Source organism: Oryctolagus cuniculus, chromosome 20 (assembly GCF_964237555.1).
Source record: "Oryctolagus cuniculus chromosome 20, mOryCun1.1, whole genome shotgun sequence".
NCBI lineage: Eukaryota > Metazoa > Chordata > Mammalia > Lagomorpha > Leporidae > Oryctolagus > Oryctolagus cuniculus.
The window spans coordinates 7,735,907-7,752,640 of NC_091451.1; the positions used below are offsets into that span (position 1 = coordinate 7,735,907).

Below are 16,734 nucleotides of genomic sequence, written 5' to 3' on the forward strand. Positions count from 1 at the left end.
TATCAACATATGGAAGCACCTCAATGTATTAGGCTTTGAACTTCACAAACATGATGAAATCACTTCTTTATTTTTGTTTTCAATTTCAATTTTGACATCCTCTGATCGTGCATTCAGAAAATTTTGTCTTGGTGTAAGCCTGAGAATGGATGGTCTCGCACCCTGAAGAAAGGCTCTGACCAAAGACCAGCGTGTGAGTAGCGGATGTGAACTCGCAGCCATGTGCTTGTGCTCAGCGGGTAGACTACGCAGCGTCCGCTTCCAGGTGCTAATGAGGGGCAGACATTAATAATCAATCATCGCAGTGTGGATAACTCTGATTCATTGGTTAGACAGTGCAGAACAGTGAAGGGATTGGAAAGCATGGCTTCTTATTTATGGTAGTTGCTGACTGCATGAACAGGGTACTGAATGAATGACCATATAAATAAATAAACATTAATAAATAAACAAACATTTATTTATTGAAGATTTTCAGTGTGGCAGGCACTGTTGTAGAGATTGGAGACGCAGCAGTGAACATAACTGACAAAAATCTGCATTCTCATGAGCAAGTGAATCCAGGTATGGGTAGAGACCCCAGTTTGGGGCTCATTCGAAGAAGCCCATAAAGAAACCAAAGCTGAGTAACAGCACCAACTCCATTCAGTAGCCCAAAGTGGAGAATCAGGAGCTTAGCTTGCGTGCCAACTGTTCAGCCTGCTGGTGGCTGAGAAATCAGACACAGGGCAGCAGAAATAAGGGGGCATGCTAATAAGGGGTGGGGTATGCTAACAAGGGGGAAGGGTGTTCACGGATTTTCTGGGAAAAGAGCCCTGTGAATCTCTGGATCAGGGAGCTGCCTTCTTCCTGTCTTTTTGTGCAGCCCTCTTGGTGATTGTCAACGGCCATGCACTGGAGGGAGTGGTGTTGGGATTAGAGTGCATTCTGAGGGCTCCTGGAGGTGGCCCAGGCTGCCCTACTGGATCTCACTGGTTCTGGCTGGTTAGCCTGAGGAGGCACTGTTGACTGCAGAGTATCAGGTGCGCATGTTACAGTGGGGATAGATGCTTACCTGTGCAGGGCATGGCCCTAAGTAACAAGAATCCCAGTAAAATTACTTTGCCCCTCCCCCACCCCTCACCCTGCATAGAGATAGTGCATCTAACATTTCTTGAAGGGAGTGAAAAAAATACAGAGCAGCCTTGGGGGGAACCAAAATGGCAGCGTGTTTTTTTGACAGGTGATCCAATGATGCAAGCCCACTGGCTTTGCTTTTAAGGGTGAGGAAGGGTCTGGAGACTGCCTCCTCTGGACTCTCTCCAGCTGTTAGTAGTGGTGACCTTTCACCCCTGAAGCACAGAGCCCCAGTCTCATTCTGTTCACTGCTTTCAGGGGCGGTTCTGCTTGGTGATTACCTTTTTGCTGTTTGAAACAGTTGCATCGCTTCCCTGCTTCACACACTGCAAGTTTTCATAGGGCCCGGGAGGAGTTTTGAGGGAACCTCAAACATCTGTGAAACATGGAGTTAATAGAGAAGTTTATTTTGGTGCAAAAAAGTTTTGAAATCATACATAGGAAGGGTCTTCAAAAAGTTTATTAAAACACATAGAATGATGCATTGATTTCAGCATTCTTTTGCAACAAAATGAACTGATTTTTAAATTGTGTCTTCCATGAACTTTTCCAAGTTCTCTTGTATCAGAGTTTCCTTGAGGACTACTGGCAGGTAAACAGTTAAGATTGTTTGGAATTTGACCTTTTGCCTTTCTATGTCCTGTGATCAAAGACAAACTGCTTAATCTCTGTGTATCTGTTTTTATTCCCTCTGTATCATGAGAGTAATTGAACCTGACTCATATAGCAGTTCAGATGGTTCAGGAGAAAATACACAGGGGCTTCAAAAAGTTCATGGAAATGTGTATTACGAGAAAACTACAAATCAATGTCAAACTTTTTCACTGACAAATTTATCTTTTAATTCCATTATCCCACAACTTTTTGAAGAATCCTTATTTATGTGTGGATGTGGTCACTTTGCTAGATGTAGACTTCTTATGTTGTTTTCTAATAAGTCATTATTAAATTTCATTCTCAAAAAGCAATAAAAATAAAATAATTTAATCAGCAGAATATCCAATCTATTAATTTAAAAAAAATACTTCTATCTTAAAACCCTGGATATGGTAAGAGGTTGGCCAAATCGAAGTGTTCTTGTTTTCAGTTTGGCTCAGTCCCAGATGTATAGTTTCGTCAGTGAATCTCTTTATAACCTTCTCTTACCAATCCTGCCTCTGCATTTGATCATACTTTCACTGGGTTCAGGGTTGCTCATGGGCCTGCTGCTAAGGGGAGGGTGGTGGTGAGGGCCGGTGCTGGCTGCTGGCTCTGTGAGTATATGGCACAGTTAATGGCCTGGAAGTCTTGGGCAGCAGGTGTCCTGTAAGGTGCTGTGAGTTTTGTCACATTATGCAGTCAGTTTACCATGCCTGGCTTCTATGGGCTGAAATCACGAATGTCTACCTTCAGTGGCTTCTTGAGCTTACAGAGCTTACAACCAGTGCCCACCTGGCTATCAGGAAGTAAGGGGCAAGGAGTAAAGATAAACATCAGCTTTTTGACACCGTGTTTTGCTGGCTCCAGGGAGTGAATGTGTAGGTCCTGCAGCTCTGCCAGCTCCAGAAATCAGGGCCTGTCTTGATGGTCTCAGGTGCCCCCAAACCGGAGGAAGCAAACCACACAACACTCTTAGGCTTTCGCCATCTGAATACCCAAACCTTGATGCTTTGAATTTTCCAGTGCCTTTTACTTTTCCAGATGGCAAAATGCACCAATCCGGTTCTGTCTTATGTGTCCCCTGGTGGGAACTGGGAGTCTGCCTGGTGTCCGGACTCCATTTGAACTATGTATTGGGGTCTTCATTTTCAGTTGAATAGCTACAGTTGGAACACCTTGCTTGTCCTTAATTGGGGATGGCGTAACTGGTGGTTAAGGAAATTGGAAAATAACTCCCTCACTGATGTTTTACATGGGCATTTTACCATTTTAAATCACTAAACCTCTTGAACTTACTTAAGGACACAGTTACTGCGAACAGTTCTTCACCATTCTGTTGACAAAATCAGGCCTCAAATCTTTCATTGTTGTATTTTCTGTAAGTTGTGAACTCCACAGGGCAGCCCCGTAGATGTTACAGAAGTGGCAATGTCCTCGTCTGTTATACAGCAGCAGAGCTGCCAAATTTAGCAAACAAAAATGCAAGATTCTAAGTTAAAATTAAACTCACAATAAACAACAAATACTTACTAAAGCATAAAAATGTCCTTTTCAGATTAATACCGTATTTTTAAAGTTATCTTACAAATACTGCATGTCTGGCCTGCAAGTTTCTTTTTTAAGACTTATTTATTTATTTGAGAGGCAGAGTTACAGAGAGGCAGAGAGAGAGAGAGAGAGAGAGAGAGAGAGAGAGAGAGTCTTCCATCCGCTGGTTTACTCCTCGTGTGGCCGCAACAGCTGGAGCTGCGCCAATCTGAAGCCAGGAGCCAGGAGCTTCTTCTCAGTCTCCCACATGGGTGCAGGGACCCAAGGACTTGGGCCACCTTCTACTGCTTTCCCAGGCCATAGCAGAGAGCTGGATCAAAAGTGGAGTAGCCAGGACTTGAACCAGCACCCATATGGGATGCTGGCGCTGCAGGTGATGGCTTTACCCACTTTGCCACAGCACCAGCCCTGTCCTGCATTTTATGTGCCATGTACCTTCCCTCTTCCACTCATAGCTTAAAATGGGTCCTTTATCTCATATGTGAGGGCCACTCTCCATTACCATGCTACACCAATATTATGTCTATCTGAGCCTAAACAACTACTTTTGAGAATAAAAAGCTCAGAGGTGAGTGAGAGGGAGACACAGCCAAGGTCCTTACCTTAGTCCCCTGCTGTCAGTGCACTGGACCAAAATGAGCACCAATTCAGTAAAAGGTCATGAGACAGCAAGAAGAGCATCTATTTTCCCATCTGTTCAGTCCCGAAGAACACTGATACCTGAAAAGCTTAGGGTAAGCTCTGTTCTCTTAGGAAGCTTGAGAAATGTTCCAAGCCTTTGCAAGTTTCTAATTAACCTGCTGGCGCTTTCATGTCAAACTGTGAGATTAGTCTTCCATCTTTTAAAAGGACTCAATTTCACATGTCACCTGAAAAGGGAAAATATGTTGGCCTTTACAGACGGTTACTGAATTTAGAGAATATCTATTTTCAAATTCAAATCACGGCCACTTGATAGGGCTGCCTTTAGAGCGTCAGCCTCAGCTTTGGAGATGCACTCTGACTCAGAAGGAGGGTTTCTGCCTCTCGGAGTTCTCTGTTGAAAGCCATCATCGCTAGTATTTGTTTCTGGGATCTGCCACTCCTGGAAGCTGTTGACCCTTCAGAAGGTGATGAAAACAGTTTCCGCATGGGAAGCATCCTTTTAAGAGTTCAAAGGGAAAGAACAGGCATATTTTGAGTGTTTGTTATTGGTGACGGACTGGTGCTTCCTATATATTTCGAATCCAACTAATAGCTTAGAGAAGGTGACAGAGCTAAGCAGTTTCACTTGGCTCATGAGAGTGTCTGATTCTGAGAGTGCTTTCTCTAAAATAATTCCATTTACAGTCTTCACCTGAAGGTGCTTTGTCTTTCGTGATTCTGAAATCCACTATTCACTTAAAATAGTCTATGGTGATTCCTTGTGTAGCTCCAATGTTTTATTTCTCTTGAGAGAGTGATCACAAGTTCTTCTCCACAATATTTTCAAAATCCACTTTTGAAATAAACAACTTGAAATAAAAAAAACTTTTGAAATAAACACTTGAAATAAAAAACTTTTGAAATAAACTTTTATTTTGAATAAAACAGTGCACATTTGTGGATATCCATCAACCCTCGCATGTGCTGTGCATTTAATGTTACATGTAAAGTGTAAAGAATCTTGGAATTTGAAGAGTTCAACCCTTAACCTAGTGAGAGCGTCTCATTGTTCCTTCTGTTAGAATAATTAGGAACAGGAGGCCCATGAACTTCCTTTAAGTAGTAAATAGCAGTTGGAGATGAAGTCTGCGTGATGAGTTGGTGCCTGGCCCCAGGAACTTTGACTGCCCCTGAAGCCGCATAAATACACTGGATCCTTCCCCCTGGAACCCAAGCCAGGTGCCACTTCGGTCAGCTAACTTCTCAACACGTTCATGGCATGGAATCCTCAATATATAACTCTCAAACAGAGTGTGGTACTAAAACTGGTTTTGAATTATATGCAAAAGGGAAAACATACAAAAGAGTGATGCATTACAGTGTATTATATAGGGGATAAATATATACATCCTTACCTACCAGGACACTTTGAAGAGTTCCTGGAAACACTGGAAAGATAAGATTATTTTGGTGCAGAAAGTTGTGGTTTTTTTGAAATCTATGTATCTTTTCTTCATAACACACACTTCCCATGAGTGGATCCCTACCACTGTAAACACAAATTTCAAATGTTTCACGCTATAATAAATGTATATTTTCTTTCCATTGCCCATGAGCTTTTGTAAGTACTCTTGCATTACGGGAAAAAACATGCACAGATTTCACATTTTTTTAACCAAAATGAGCTTATCATTTAATTCAATTTTCTGTGAACTTTTTGAAGTCCTCTTTTATGAATACTTGTACGTGCATACACAATACACCAATGCATTTTTTTTTTATTTGACAGGCAGAGTTAGACAGTGAGAGAGAGAGAGAGAGACAAGGAGAAAGGTCTTCCTTCCATTGGTCCATCCCCCCCCCCCCCCAATGGCCACTACGGCTGGTGCGCTGTGCCGATCCAAAGCCAGGAGCCAGGTGCTTCCTCCCGGTCTCCCTTACGGGTTCAGTGGCCCAAGCACTTGGGCCATCCTCCACTGCCCTCCTGGGCCACAGCAGAGAGCTGGACTGGAAGAAGAGTGACCGGGACTAGAACCCGGCACCCATGTGGGATGCCGGCGCTGCAGGTGGAGGATTAACCAAGTGAGCCATGGCGCCGGCCCCCCAATGCATTTTTATATGTTTTCTATTAAATGGGACCTAATGGGCCCATTAGCTGAGTTCTAAGTCATGTCTGAGTTCGTTTCTGGGTTCTCCCTCTAACATGGAAGGGAGTAGAACTGAGTGGGTCAGCAGTCAGTGTTCCTGTTGGATGTTAAGCATTTTGCCAAAAGGCATTAAAATATCTGTTTCCCCCTCAGAAATGATCTAGCGTGTATGTTCAGGGTTTCCCGTGTAGAGCAAGGCACATCCGCCACTGTGACCCCCGGGTCCGCGTGCACCCATAATCACCGTTTGCACCTCTCTCCCGCCCCGCAGATCATCTTCCGCAAGATCAGCGACGTGAAGAAGGAGGAGGAGGAGCGCCTCAGGCAGAAGAACGAGGTGACGCTCAGCATCCCCGTGGACCACCCGGTGAGAAAACTCTTCCAGAAGTTCAAGCAGCAGAAGGAGCTGCGGAACCAGGGCTGCACGCAGAGCGACCCCGAGCGGAGCCAGCTGCAGGTGGAGAGCCGCTCCCTGCAGAACGGAGCCCCCATGACAGGCACCAGCGTGGTGACCGTGTCCCAGATCACGCCCATCCAGACGTCCCTGGCCTACGTGAAGGCCAGCGAGTCCCTCAAGCAGAACAACCGAGACGCCATGGAGCTCAAGCCCAACGGCGGGGCTGACCCCAAGTGTCTCAAAGTCAACAGCCCCATTCGGATGAAGAACGGAAACGGGAAAGGGTGGCTCCGGCTCAAGAACAACGTGGGCGCCCACGAGGAGAAAAAGGAAGACTGGAATAACGTCACCAAAGCCGAGTCCATGGGGCTGCTGTCGGAGGACCCCAAGGGCAGCGATTCCGAAAACAGTGTGACCAAAAACCCGCTGAGGAAAACGGACTCCTGTGACAGTGGAATTACAAAAAGTGACCTTCGTTTGGATAAGGCTGGCGAGGCCCGCAGCCCCCTGGAGCACAGCCCCGTCCAGGCCGAAGGCAAGCACCCCTTCTACCCCATCCCCGAGCAGGCCTTACAGACCACACTGCAGGAGGTCAAGCTGGAGCTGAAGGAGGACATCCAGCTGCTGAGCTGCAGAATGACTGCCCTGGAGAAGCAGGTGGCAGAGATTTTAAAAATACTGTCCGAGAAAGGCGGGCCCCACGCCTCATCTCCCAGATCCCAGATGCCGCTCCAAGTACCTCCCCCGATTCCGTGTCAGGATATTTTCAGTGTCTCAAGGCCTGACTCGCCCGAATCCGACAAAGATGAAATCCACTTTTAATATAGATATATATAAATATATATACACATCTATATTTGTTAATATATTGAAGCAGTATATACATCTATATACATATGTGTGTATATACAGTATATATATATATATTTTCACTTGCTTTCAATATGAACACAATATGGATTTTGATATGTAAATATTGCATGTCCAGCTGGATTCTGGCCTGCCAAAGAAGACAATTATAAAAGACATAGATATTGCTTGTATATTATGCAGTTGACTGCATGTACACTTTATTTATAATCTCTATTCTAATAAAGAAAAAAGTATGATTTTTGTTAACTAAGGCAATGTAATATTTGAAGAATCAGGGTCCAACCTGCCAATGTTGCCGTGACAAACTTGATCTCAGGCCGAGTACATTGAGCTGTGTCATTTTCTCACTGTTCTGTTAAGTTAAAATTGCAGATGAATGCCAAGGAAGAGTTCAACCTTTGAAACTGTTAGAACCATTTTATGATCTCTTTCCATAGGATGTATTTCTGTAACTTAGTGTTAGGTTATTTTCCTCTACAGTGTTTGCTCCATTTAAATGACTGTTCTGTTGCCTAAGGCAGATAGCGGTGTGGGTTATCGAGAACTTGTTGCTATGGGTTTTGTGCATGAATTGCATTTTTGCTCAACTATACCTCTCCTTTTTTAACATTATACATAGATAGTAGTCATTAGCTCTTACGTAAGGCTATCCCTACACCCTCCGTCTTGGAGAACAGCTGTCACCTTGTAAGCTGACGTTATCAACACCATAAATACTAAACTATTAATATAGTGTACTCTATTATAGAAATACTGCACCACAGGGTATAAGCCTTTTAATAATTCATGTTTGAGATAGTGATTTTCTAAAGGTGATGAATGTTCTAAGTTTGTATTTCCAAAACTTGTTCAAGAGTGAAGTTGTCAAAGGCTCTTAGCAAAGAAGCGTACGGAAAAAAAAAAAAGGATTGAAATAACCACATGAAGATTTTTAACTATTGTGATAAAAATAGAACCAATAATGTAAACAGATGGACACTTTTTTGTAGCATCTGTGTAACTTGGAATGAAACACAGGTGCAGAATTGTAGGCAGGTGTTTCCGTTTGTAAAGATAACACATGAAATGTAAACAAAGCAACCAACCAAGAAGTAGATGTTAAGTTGCTCAATGAGATAACTGTTTTCTATTATTTTATTCTGGTTACAATTTTATAAAGCTTTTTAGCACACAGTTCTGCTGAGTTGTTACAAGAGACTACAGTGACGAAAGGGGAGAACTGAGGACTGAATTTCCTAGTCTTTTGGATCACAAATCCTCTTCTTAGAAAGTGCCTATTATCAACTAAGAAAAAAGTCACAAAGAATTGTGTTGTGCATGGCTAATCTCTTCAGTGATCTGCATTGAGAACAAAGTAACACATTCGTTGTAGGAACTCAGGAGAATTTTCCTTTGACTGAGATTTATTTGATGAAGTTGGTGGGAAAGGCATACTTTTCAATTGGTGCATGAATACCATTTAAGGTTGGAAGCAGGGGAGTTTATGTTCGCATCAAGTTGAAAATTAACACTAGTAATTTGTATATTATTGGACCATCTGTACAGACACATTGACAACATGCAAATGATGAGAGGGAGCTATTTTGGCCTACTGTACTCATTTTTATGGGCTTTTCTAACTTTCCCTCAGTAACCCCAAACCAAAAGTCACCAGATCTGAAAGACAAGTTACTGCAATCAGACTGGAGTAGTGCAACACAGTAATTTATAGAAAAAACAGTTGCTATTTTAGAAATTTCTATTAGAACTTGCTTACACGCCTACAAGATGTGCCTCTCTAATCCCCGAGTCTCAGAACATGTGTTGTGTGCATGGGTTCCTTATTCCCTACTCGGTGCACGTAGCATCCTTACCTTCAATAGAAATTTGTAGGGGAACAGGGCTCTAAATTTTGCTACAATGTCTACCTATCACAGGTAACAGTAAACAGCCTTGCAACTGGAATTGTGTCGTTTCCATGGTGAGGATGATACCTTTATCTTGACATTTGACATTTATTGCATTTCAGGATATTTTTCTATTTGTTAAAGTCAGGTTTGGCTAAAGCTTTAAAATGAGTGGAAAAATATGATCAGAGTACAGCAGCTGTCAGTTTGGCCATTTGCTTCAAGAATTGTTGGTGTAAGGCTGTGGGAGAATGACTGAAATAGCAGGAAGATGTGACGTTGCAATCCAAGTCTTTGCAGGTTAGAGGTGCAGATATTTGCTGCATTCTGACATTCACTCTGAGTGTTTCCTAATTGACCTGTTTTGAATATTTTCTTGTTCATATGCACGGGAAAGAAATGCAATGGTTTTGAGCCATTCTAGCTGTCAAGAAGTGGGAGACCATATCAGGAGTTTATTTATGGTGCGGTTATCCCAGTATTCTATTCCAGCCACCTCTCTGTGTGTGCATGATACGATGTGGTGCTGAGTGCACTCTGCTGTTTCCAGCAGAAATGCATGTGTTCAGCAAACACTGTATATAGAGCAACTTCTTAGGTTCCCAGAGTCCATAGTTCTTCACAGTAGGATTTACTCACATTTTAATGGAGGGTGAACACTTGCTTTAATACATGCAATAATGTTACAGTCATGTTCTGTGTTGCCACAACCAGGACAAAAAGCAAATAGAAGCTCTTTACCACACAATTGCATGCTTTATTCCTACACTGTATAGATGCTCCCAGTGCATCCAGAATAAAATTTCTACTACTATATTTCTGAACAATGTACTAATAGGAATCAATGGCTATGTACTTAAAATCTGAACATTTTCCAAAGTAACATACATGCCTTCAATATTTTCTATGATAATATGTAAGATCAGATGCTATATCCTGGACAGATGGTTGTAACATAATAGCAAAAGCCAAATAGAAATGGAAATGTGAGCTATGCATCATAAGAAGCAAGTTTATCAGTCTACAGCAGGATGTTGTTGTACCAGATGTGACCTAGAAGAGCTTATGATAAAAGGTGAATAGTCACACAAAAGGCAGATGACAATATCAAAATATCTCGTGTCCTGCATTGACATGAATGGTGCTTAAAATGGATCAGGGATAGTGGTCAACTATAGAATCATCCTTCATTGTTAAAACGGAAAAAAAAATTGTATTCTGCTACTGGGGACAAGCAACTATATATATGGATCACTGGAAAGAGAATTTGAAAAATTGGCTTTAAGTTGCTCCTAGGACAGACTACTTAATGTCCTCTTGCAGTAGTACCCTGCACTTATGACCAGTAACTAAGTGTGACTTTGAAACTTGCCCTTAATAGAGCCTGAATGCAAATCACATTTTCCCTGAAATTTGAGGACATTTAATTACTTAAATGTAAGGAGATTTGGTCCATTTGACCTAATATTTTAAATAACTGGATCGTTTTTGAAAGGTTTTTAGAAAATTCATCTTCAAAGCAGTGACTGTGTTGAAGTGTGCAGTGGTTGATACTTGCAAAATTGTTTGTCTTATTTCTGATGATTCTGCAGCTTTGTATAATTTATGTCTTTTAAGATATTGTCTCTGCATCTTTTTTCCAAAATTTCACTCATTTAATGAGAAAATGTGTTTAGAATGCAGATGTCACACATGGATAATTTTAAAATTTTGTAATTATGCGACTGCACTTTAACATTTCATTGTTAGATTTGAATATTTCTCTTGTGTTCTTGATAGAAAGGAGGAAAAAATAATTTTCAAAGTAGTAATTTAATTATTATTTTCTTATTTGAGTTGCAGAGAGACAGAAACCTCCCTCCACAGGTTCCCACCCCAAATACCCACAATGGCCAGGGCTGGAGGCAGGAGCTGGGGGCTCAATCCAGCTCCACCATCTAAGTTATGCAGACCCAGTCACTTGAGCCATCTCTGCTCTGTCTTGGGATCTGCACTGGCTGGAAGCTGGAGCCAGGAGACAGAATCTGGGTATTAGCCCTGGGCACCCCAGCGTGGGATGTGGCACCTTAACTCTTGGCCAAATACCTGCTCCCAAAAAGTATCTTTTGAAGCACACCCTAGGATAAATATCTGAACTCTGTCTTGGATTCTGAATCCAGCTTTGCCGCAATCTAATAGTATGATTGTGGACAGGTTAACTCTTAATTTTGCCTAATGCTTTGATTTCCCCCTCCAATGGATAGTAAAACAAAAATAAGATCTGATCCCTTCTTGTAGCAAGATGTTCTCGAGTTATTGGAAAAATCATTTTTCGTTCACATGAAGACCACATCAAGACAAACCGCCTTTTTCTTTTTTTCCTTTCACAGATTGTTAAGCCACAAAGTGTTCTCTATCTAAATATTGTTAGGATTTAGGAGGGATTTCTCTGGTCAGAAATTGGTGATGAGAGGCACAGGTTGCTAAATAATTATTAATGTCATGTAAACAAAAGATTTACTAATTATCTAGGAATTTAGAATCAAATAAACATGGAAAGAATGAAAGTCCTTTGAGGGAAAAAAAAGCAGACATGGGCAAATTTCATGAGTCTTCTTTTTCTACTTTATCATTCTGCTCAGCTGTCATTCTCAATTTTGTGTAAAAAAGGTGTGCATGTCGGTAGGTACTCAAGATATAGAGTAGTCCATCTTTCAAGTTTTTATACAAAAGAATCACGGCTCACTCAAGATTTCTGTGATTCCACAAGGGCAAATATTTTTAGAACAAAAATCTCAACTATGAAAAAATTTCTGTTGACCAGTGTATTTCTCAATGTCTGAGGGTACTTCGAAATGGTAATGGAAAAATGGATTTAAAAGATACGCTTACTTTAGTGGAAAAAAAAAAAATAGTTGAGATCCATGCATGCCTTTTTCAGAATACACATTTTCCGTGAACGTTTTGAAGAAGGCTTCTGTGCATGGATTTTAAAGCTTTTGGAACCAAATTCAGCTAATCTTTTAATGCCATTTTCCACGAACTTTTTGAAGTATCAGTTATCTTGAACTGAAAAGAAATAGGCTAAAAAAATAAAAATCTTTAGAAAAATCCAGTAAGGTTTTTGCGTTCTAAGTGACAACGTTTTAACTTAAAGTTAGATGAAAATATTGGTAATACAAGGATGTCACTTACAAAACATGAACATTTTGAGTATTGAAAATGGGACGTATTTTGTTAATTCTGCAGACATCCTGCTGTCTGTAGGGCTGCACTCCACAGTGACTGCCTTGACTGTGCCCCTCTGCATAGAGAAAACAAGAGCCCAGGGAAAGAAAGGGGCAAAGTGCATGCACAGGACGGAATATTTCCATTTGCATCACTCATTGAGTTTTTCTAATCTATTCAGCAAACCACAAGTTAAAAGCTGTTATTGTAAATTAGGAATTAGATATTTTTTGAAACTGGACACAGTTTCCCAAATTGAAGAAGGATTAGTTGTAAATGGCTTCTATTTCTGAGAAGGGAAGTTAAAGGAGGTTGAAGGAGATTGGTCATCAGTGACCCTTGCTTTTTAGATCCACTGTGATCCTTTCTACTTACTTGCTAAGTGCTTGGTAACATTTATATTTTAATCTCCCATGATGAGTCCCTGACATTCTAACTCATGACTGCCCTACATATGTATTCTACACATATGTAAATAAATATGTTCAATCAACTTGTTCTCAGTGTAAACTTTGTATTTATAGCATAAACGTTGTTAGCAGCTTGCATAACAAAACTCTGGTGACTATGGGGTGACTTTTTTTAGAATTTCTGTATGCATAGTTCTTTCTCATAGTGCGTATTTTCCATGAGCACTTTGATTTTTATTTATTTATTTTCATTCTGTTTCAAAGGCAAAGAGACAAAACAGAAACAGAGACAGAAAGACAGATAGGATTCTTCTATCTGGTTCACTCCCCAAATGTCCACAATGGCCAGGGCTGGGCCAGATGAAATCCAGGAACCTAGAACTTAATCCTTGTCTCCCACAGGGATAAGAGGGATCCCAGTGTCTGAACCTCACTGCTGCCTCCCAGTGTGTGCATTAGTAGGAGTATATAATGGGAAGTTGACCTAGGACTTGAACCCAGGCATTCTGATGTGGTTTGTGGCATCCCAATTGGTGTCTTAACTGCTGCACTAATCTCTTGTCCCTAATTAGAGTCTGCAAAGATCAACATGACATTACAGGAAATCTTCATCTTACTTTAGCCCAGGAAAGCAAACCAAGAGATGATGTTCATGGGGTGGTCAGATCAGAATGAAAGCAAATATTCAGGTGCTACATAGGTTCATAATACCAAACCACCTGGACTCAAGGGTGTAAACCAGGATTTGCATTTCCATGATTGGAACAAATCTGCAGAGAGAGACACAGTGGAGGTTCAATTTAGATGCATGTAGATTGAATCTCCATGCCATTGGTGATTTGCTGATGCAATCATGTCAACTCTGGCGAGTTTATGGATAACTGTTAGAAATGGTTTTACTTCAGTTTTACAATGCTTTACATCACTTTTATGGACTGTAGTGCATTAAGATGGATCTTCAACATGTTTGTGGAAAATACGTATTTTGAAAAACTATGCATGGATCTGAACTTTTTTTGCACCAAAATGAATTTATCTTTTAATTCCCTTTTTCCAAGAATTTTTTTCAAGTCCCCTCATTTGTGCCACCTCCTGAGTGAGAAAGATTGGCTAAGTCTGTATCTGCCACTAGTTGTAAAAAAAAAAACACAACTTAAAAGTACAAATGGAGTCACAACAACAGGGGCATTCAAACAGAAACTAAACCATAGCACCCACGTTTCTTTAGTTACAGCATATTTTCCCAGTAGCACAGTACCAGTCAAAATAAAAGGACAAATTCAGATGCATTTTGCAAGTATCACTGCCCAATTATTAAATAATAGGAATTACTAGATTTAATGCCATCATAGGACTTGGACAAGAACTAAATTCAAAGATACCTCTATAACATGCATTCTCCCTTAGTATATTGGGTTTTTTATCCTGAAGCAAAGGAGTTCTTAGGGGAGACATTTCTAGTCCCCATAATTCAACTGCTAAGTAATGCGTTTTTAACAGTGAAGCTACAGAATCACCATTGTTCAAGGAGATCCGTGTTCAAGTTTTCCATACCTCTTTGCTGTGAACTTTAGATCTCCAACAAAATACATTTCTCACATTTTATTTTCACAGATTCAATACCTACAAGTTCCATATTAATTGATATTTGTATTCCTTCTTTTGGACATTTGCCATTTTATTTCTCTGCAAAAACATTTACTAATTTTCACCAAGTTTATGGTTTCTTCTGTCCCAATGGTATTATCCAACTTTTCCTACATCAAGTATTTCCAAAACTAGATGCTAAAAATGATGACTGCCATTATCTCTCTTCTTGAAAATAGGAGTTACTCAATATATTTAACATATTAAAATTGATGGACTTTTCTGATATTAGAATAAAATGCTTACTTTGAATTTCAGTTGCTTAATTTTCCATTCTTGAAACTTTTGTCCTCAAAACACTTACAAAAAAGACTTCAAAAATAAAATTTCTCCCCTGTTAGTCTGTTTCTAACTTGGAAACGAAGGCAGAAAATGGGTGAAATTTGTGGAGGTAAACACTAACCAAATTCTGAATTGTATCTTCAATCTGTTTCCATGATAAAGGAGTTTAATTTAAAATTCCCGTAATTAAAATTACATGATAAAATTTCCAAAGACTACAGTGACAATCAGTTTGGAACCATAAAGTATATGAAGATGAAAAATACTAAGAAAACTAACATCCTTTATTAACAAAGTAATGAACTGAATGATGATGCCTAGTTATATCCAGCAAATCCACATATTAACCATTGTCCATGTTAACTATTATTGATAAGTTTTCTCTTCATGCATTTTAGGCAGACTGGTTTTCAGCCATCTGGTGAAAGCAAAAAAATACCCTTACCCAAGGTCGGAGGCTGCTGCAATTGTACTGAGTCTTCCCACTGTGTCATTATGTCCTCCACCTCTCAAAATGCTTGCAAACACACACAACCAAGGAGTCATCCCCTTTTACATTATGTAAGGCAGCTAGCTTTTTCATTTTATGCAGCACTTAAATATGTTAAATTGCATGCTGGCATTTGGGAGTATTTGAGAAATTATTTCAGCATGGAGAGAATTGGCAAATGTGTAGGTTGATACCCCAGTTCAGGCGGTGCTGAATTTGTCATTGGCCCTGAGTTTGTTGAAAGCTGAATCATGTCGTATAGTGACGAGGGATACAAACTAGCATTCTTTGATGTCTGTTATGCTCTGGATGTTATGAGACTATCGATCTGTTTTCTGTCTCGAAACTTCCTCTTTTTTAAAATGAAAACTGTGTGTTTGTGAGCTCTCTGAGGATCAGGACTGTGGAGCATGTGGGATGGGAATTAGGAAGATGCTGAGAGCTAGGGATGAGAGAATGCTGAGGCAAACCTCTCTTTCCACTTAGTCTGAGAAGTCAAATAATGTAATTAAGGTATTTATTATGTTCACTGTGTCATTTACTTAGATGATCACATTTACTTCTTGCTAGAACCTTGTGAAGGAGTATGTGATAGAACTTGTCCAGGGTGGCTCAACTAAGTTGCAATTCTAACACAGACAGTCACACCTTAGAGAGAAACCTTCCTTGTATCCAAGTAGGATAGTGATGCTCGGAAGACTGCTTAGTCCAGTCCCAAATACTAAGTCTTTTTAGACCTATACTTTTACACCTGCTTAAATCAAGATGTTAAAAAATATGCTTTGTAATGTAAAGGTGTGATTTCCCATGGGAGGTCGGAGTGAATGGCAGAAGTTGAAATCATACATGTAAAGCAAAAGAGGCCCTTGTCCCCAAAGTGACATTTTCCTGACCTCTCCCAACAGATGATAGGCATCAGTGGAGACCAATGGGCAAACGTGGTTATAAGGAAGAAGCAGTGTTGATATATGGTCACTTACCATCAACATTCCCCATCCCAGCTGAATTTTAACCTAAAAAGGTAATGAATGGTACTTAAGCAAAACAAGTGAGGTTTATGGATTTTTCCTATAATTTCTTTTTATTTTTAACACTGGAATTTAGATGAGACTCCAGAAAAACTTTTAAAAAAATGTTCTGATCCACTGAGTTTTAAGTAATTGTTCAGATATTTTTATTGATTGCACTAATGTTGGCTTTTTGGCCAAACTGCTCTTAAGTGTATTATCCAAATGAACTATTTCGGCTTAGAACGGCAACATTTAATGAGCTTGCGGTCTGTTTATTTATTTCAGGGAGTTTTAATAATGTTTTCTAATGAGAAATTGCTAATTTTTACAATGTGATTAATTTGTTCTACCCTTTGAGAATTTTAAAGCATATGTCTTTAGATGAAGAGGAAAAACCTCTGGGAACCTCACTTTGATCTTAACAGGGCCAGAGGTAGCTGGGAATAGGAGTGCCCTAC

The 16,734-nt window shown here is 40.3% G+C and overlaps 1 protein-coding gene across 2 annotated transcripts in view; it reads left to right on the plus strand.

Annotated features, from left to right (window-relative positions):
* KCNH5 (potassium voltage-gated channel subfamily H member 5) overlaps positions 1-16,734 on the plus strand; it is a 427,923-nt gene that overhangs the window by 371,549 nt on the left and 39,640 nt on the right. Inside the window, exon 11 of one of the 2 annotated variants that reach the window (XM_017349345.3) lies at positions 6,346-16,666. The exons of the other annotated variant lie outside the window; for it this stretch is intronic. Coding sequence (XP_017204834.2) covers positions 6,346-7,293 — 948 coding nt within the window. The 3' untranslated portion in view covers positions 7,294-16,666. Of the gene's footprint in view, positions 1-6,345; positions 16,667-16,734 lie in introns of those variants that run through there. 2 annotated transcript variants of the gene reach the window in all.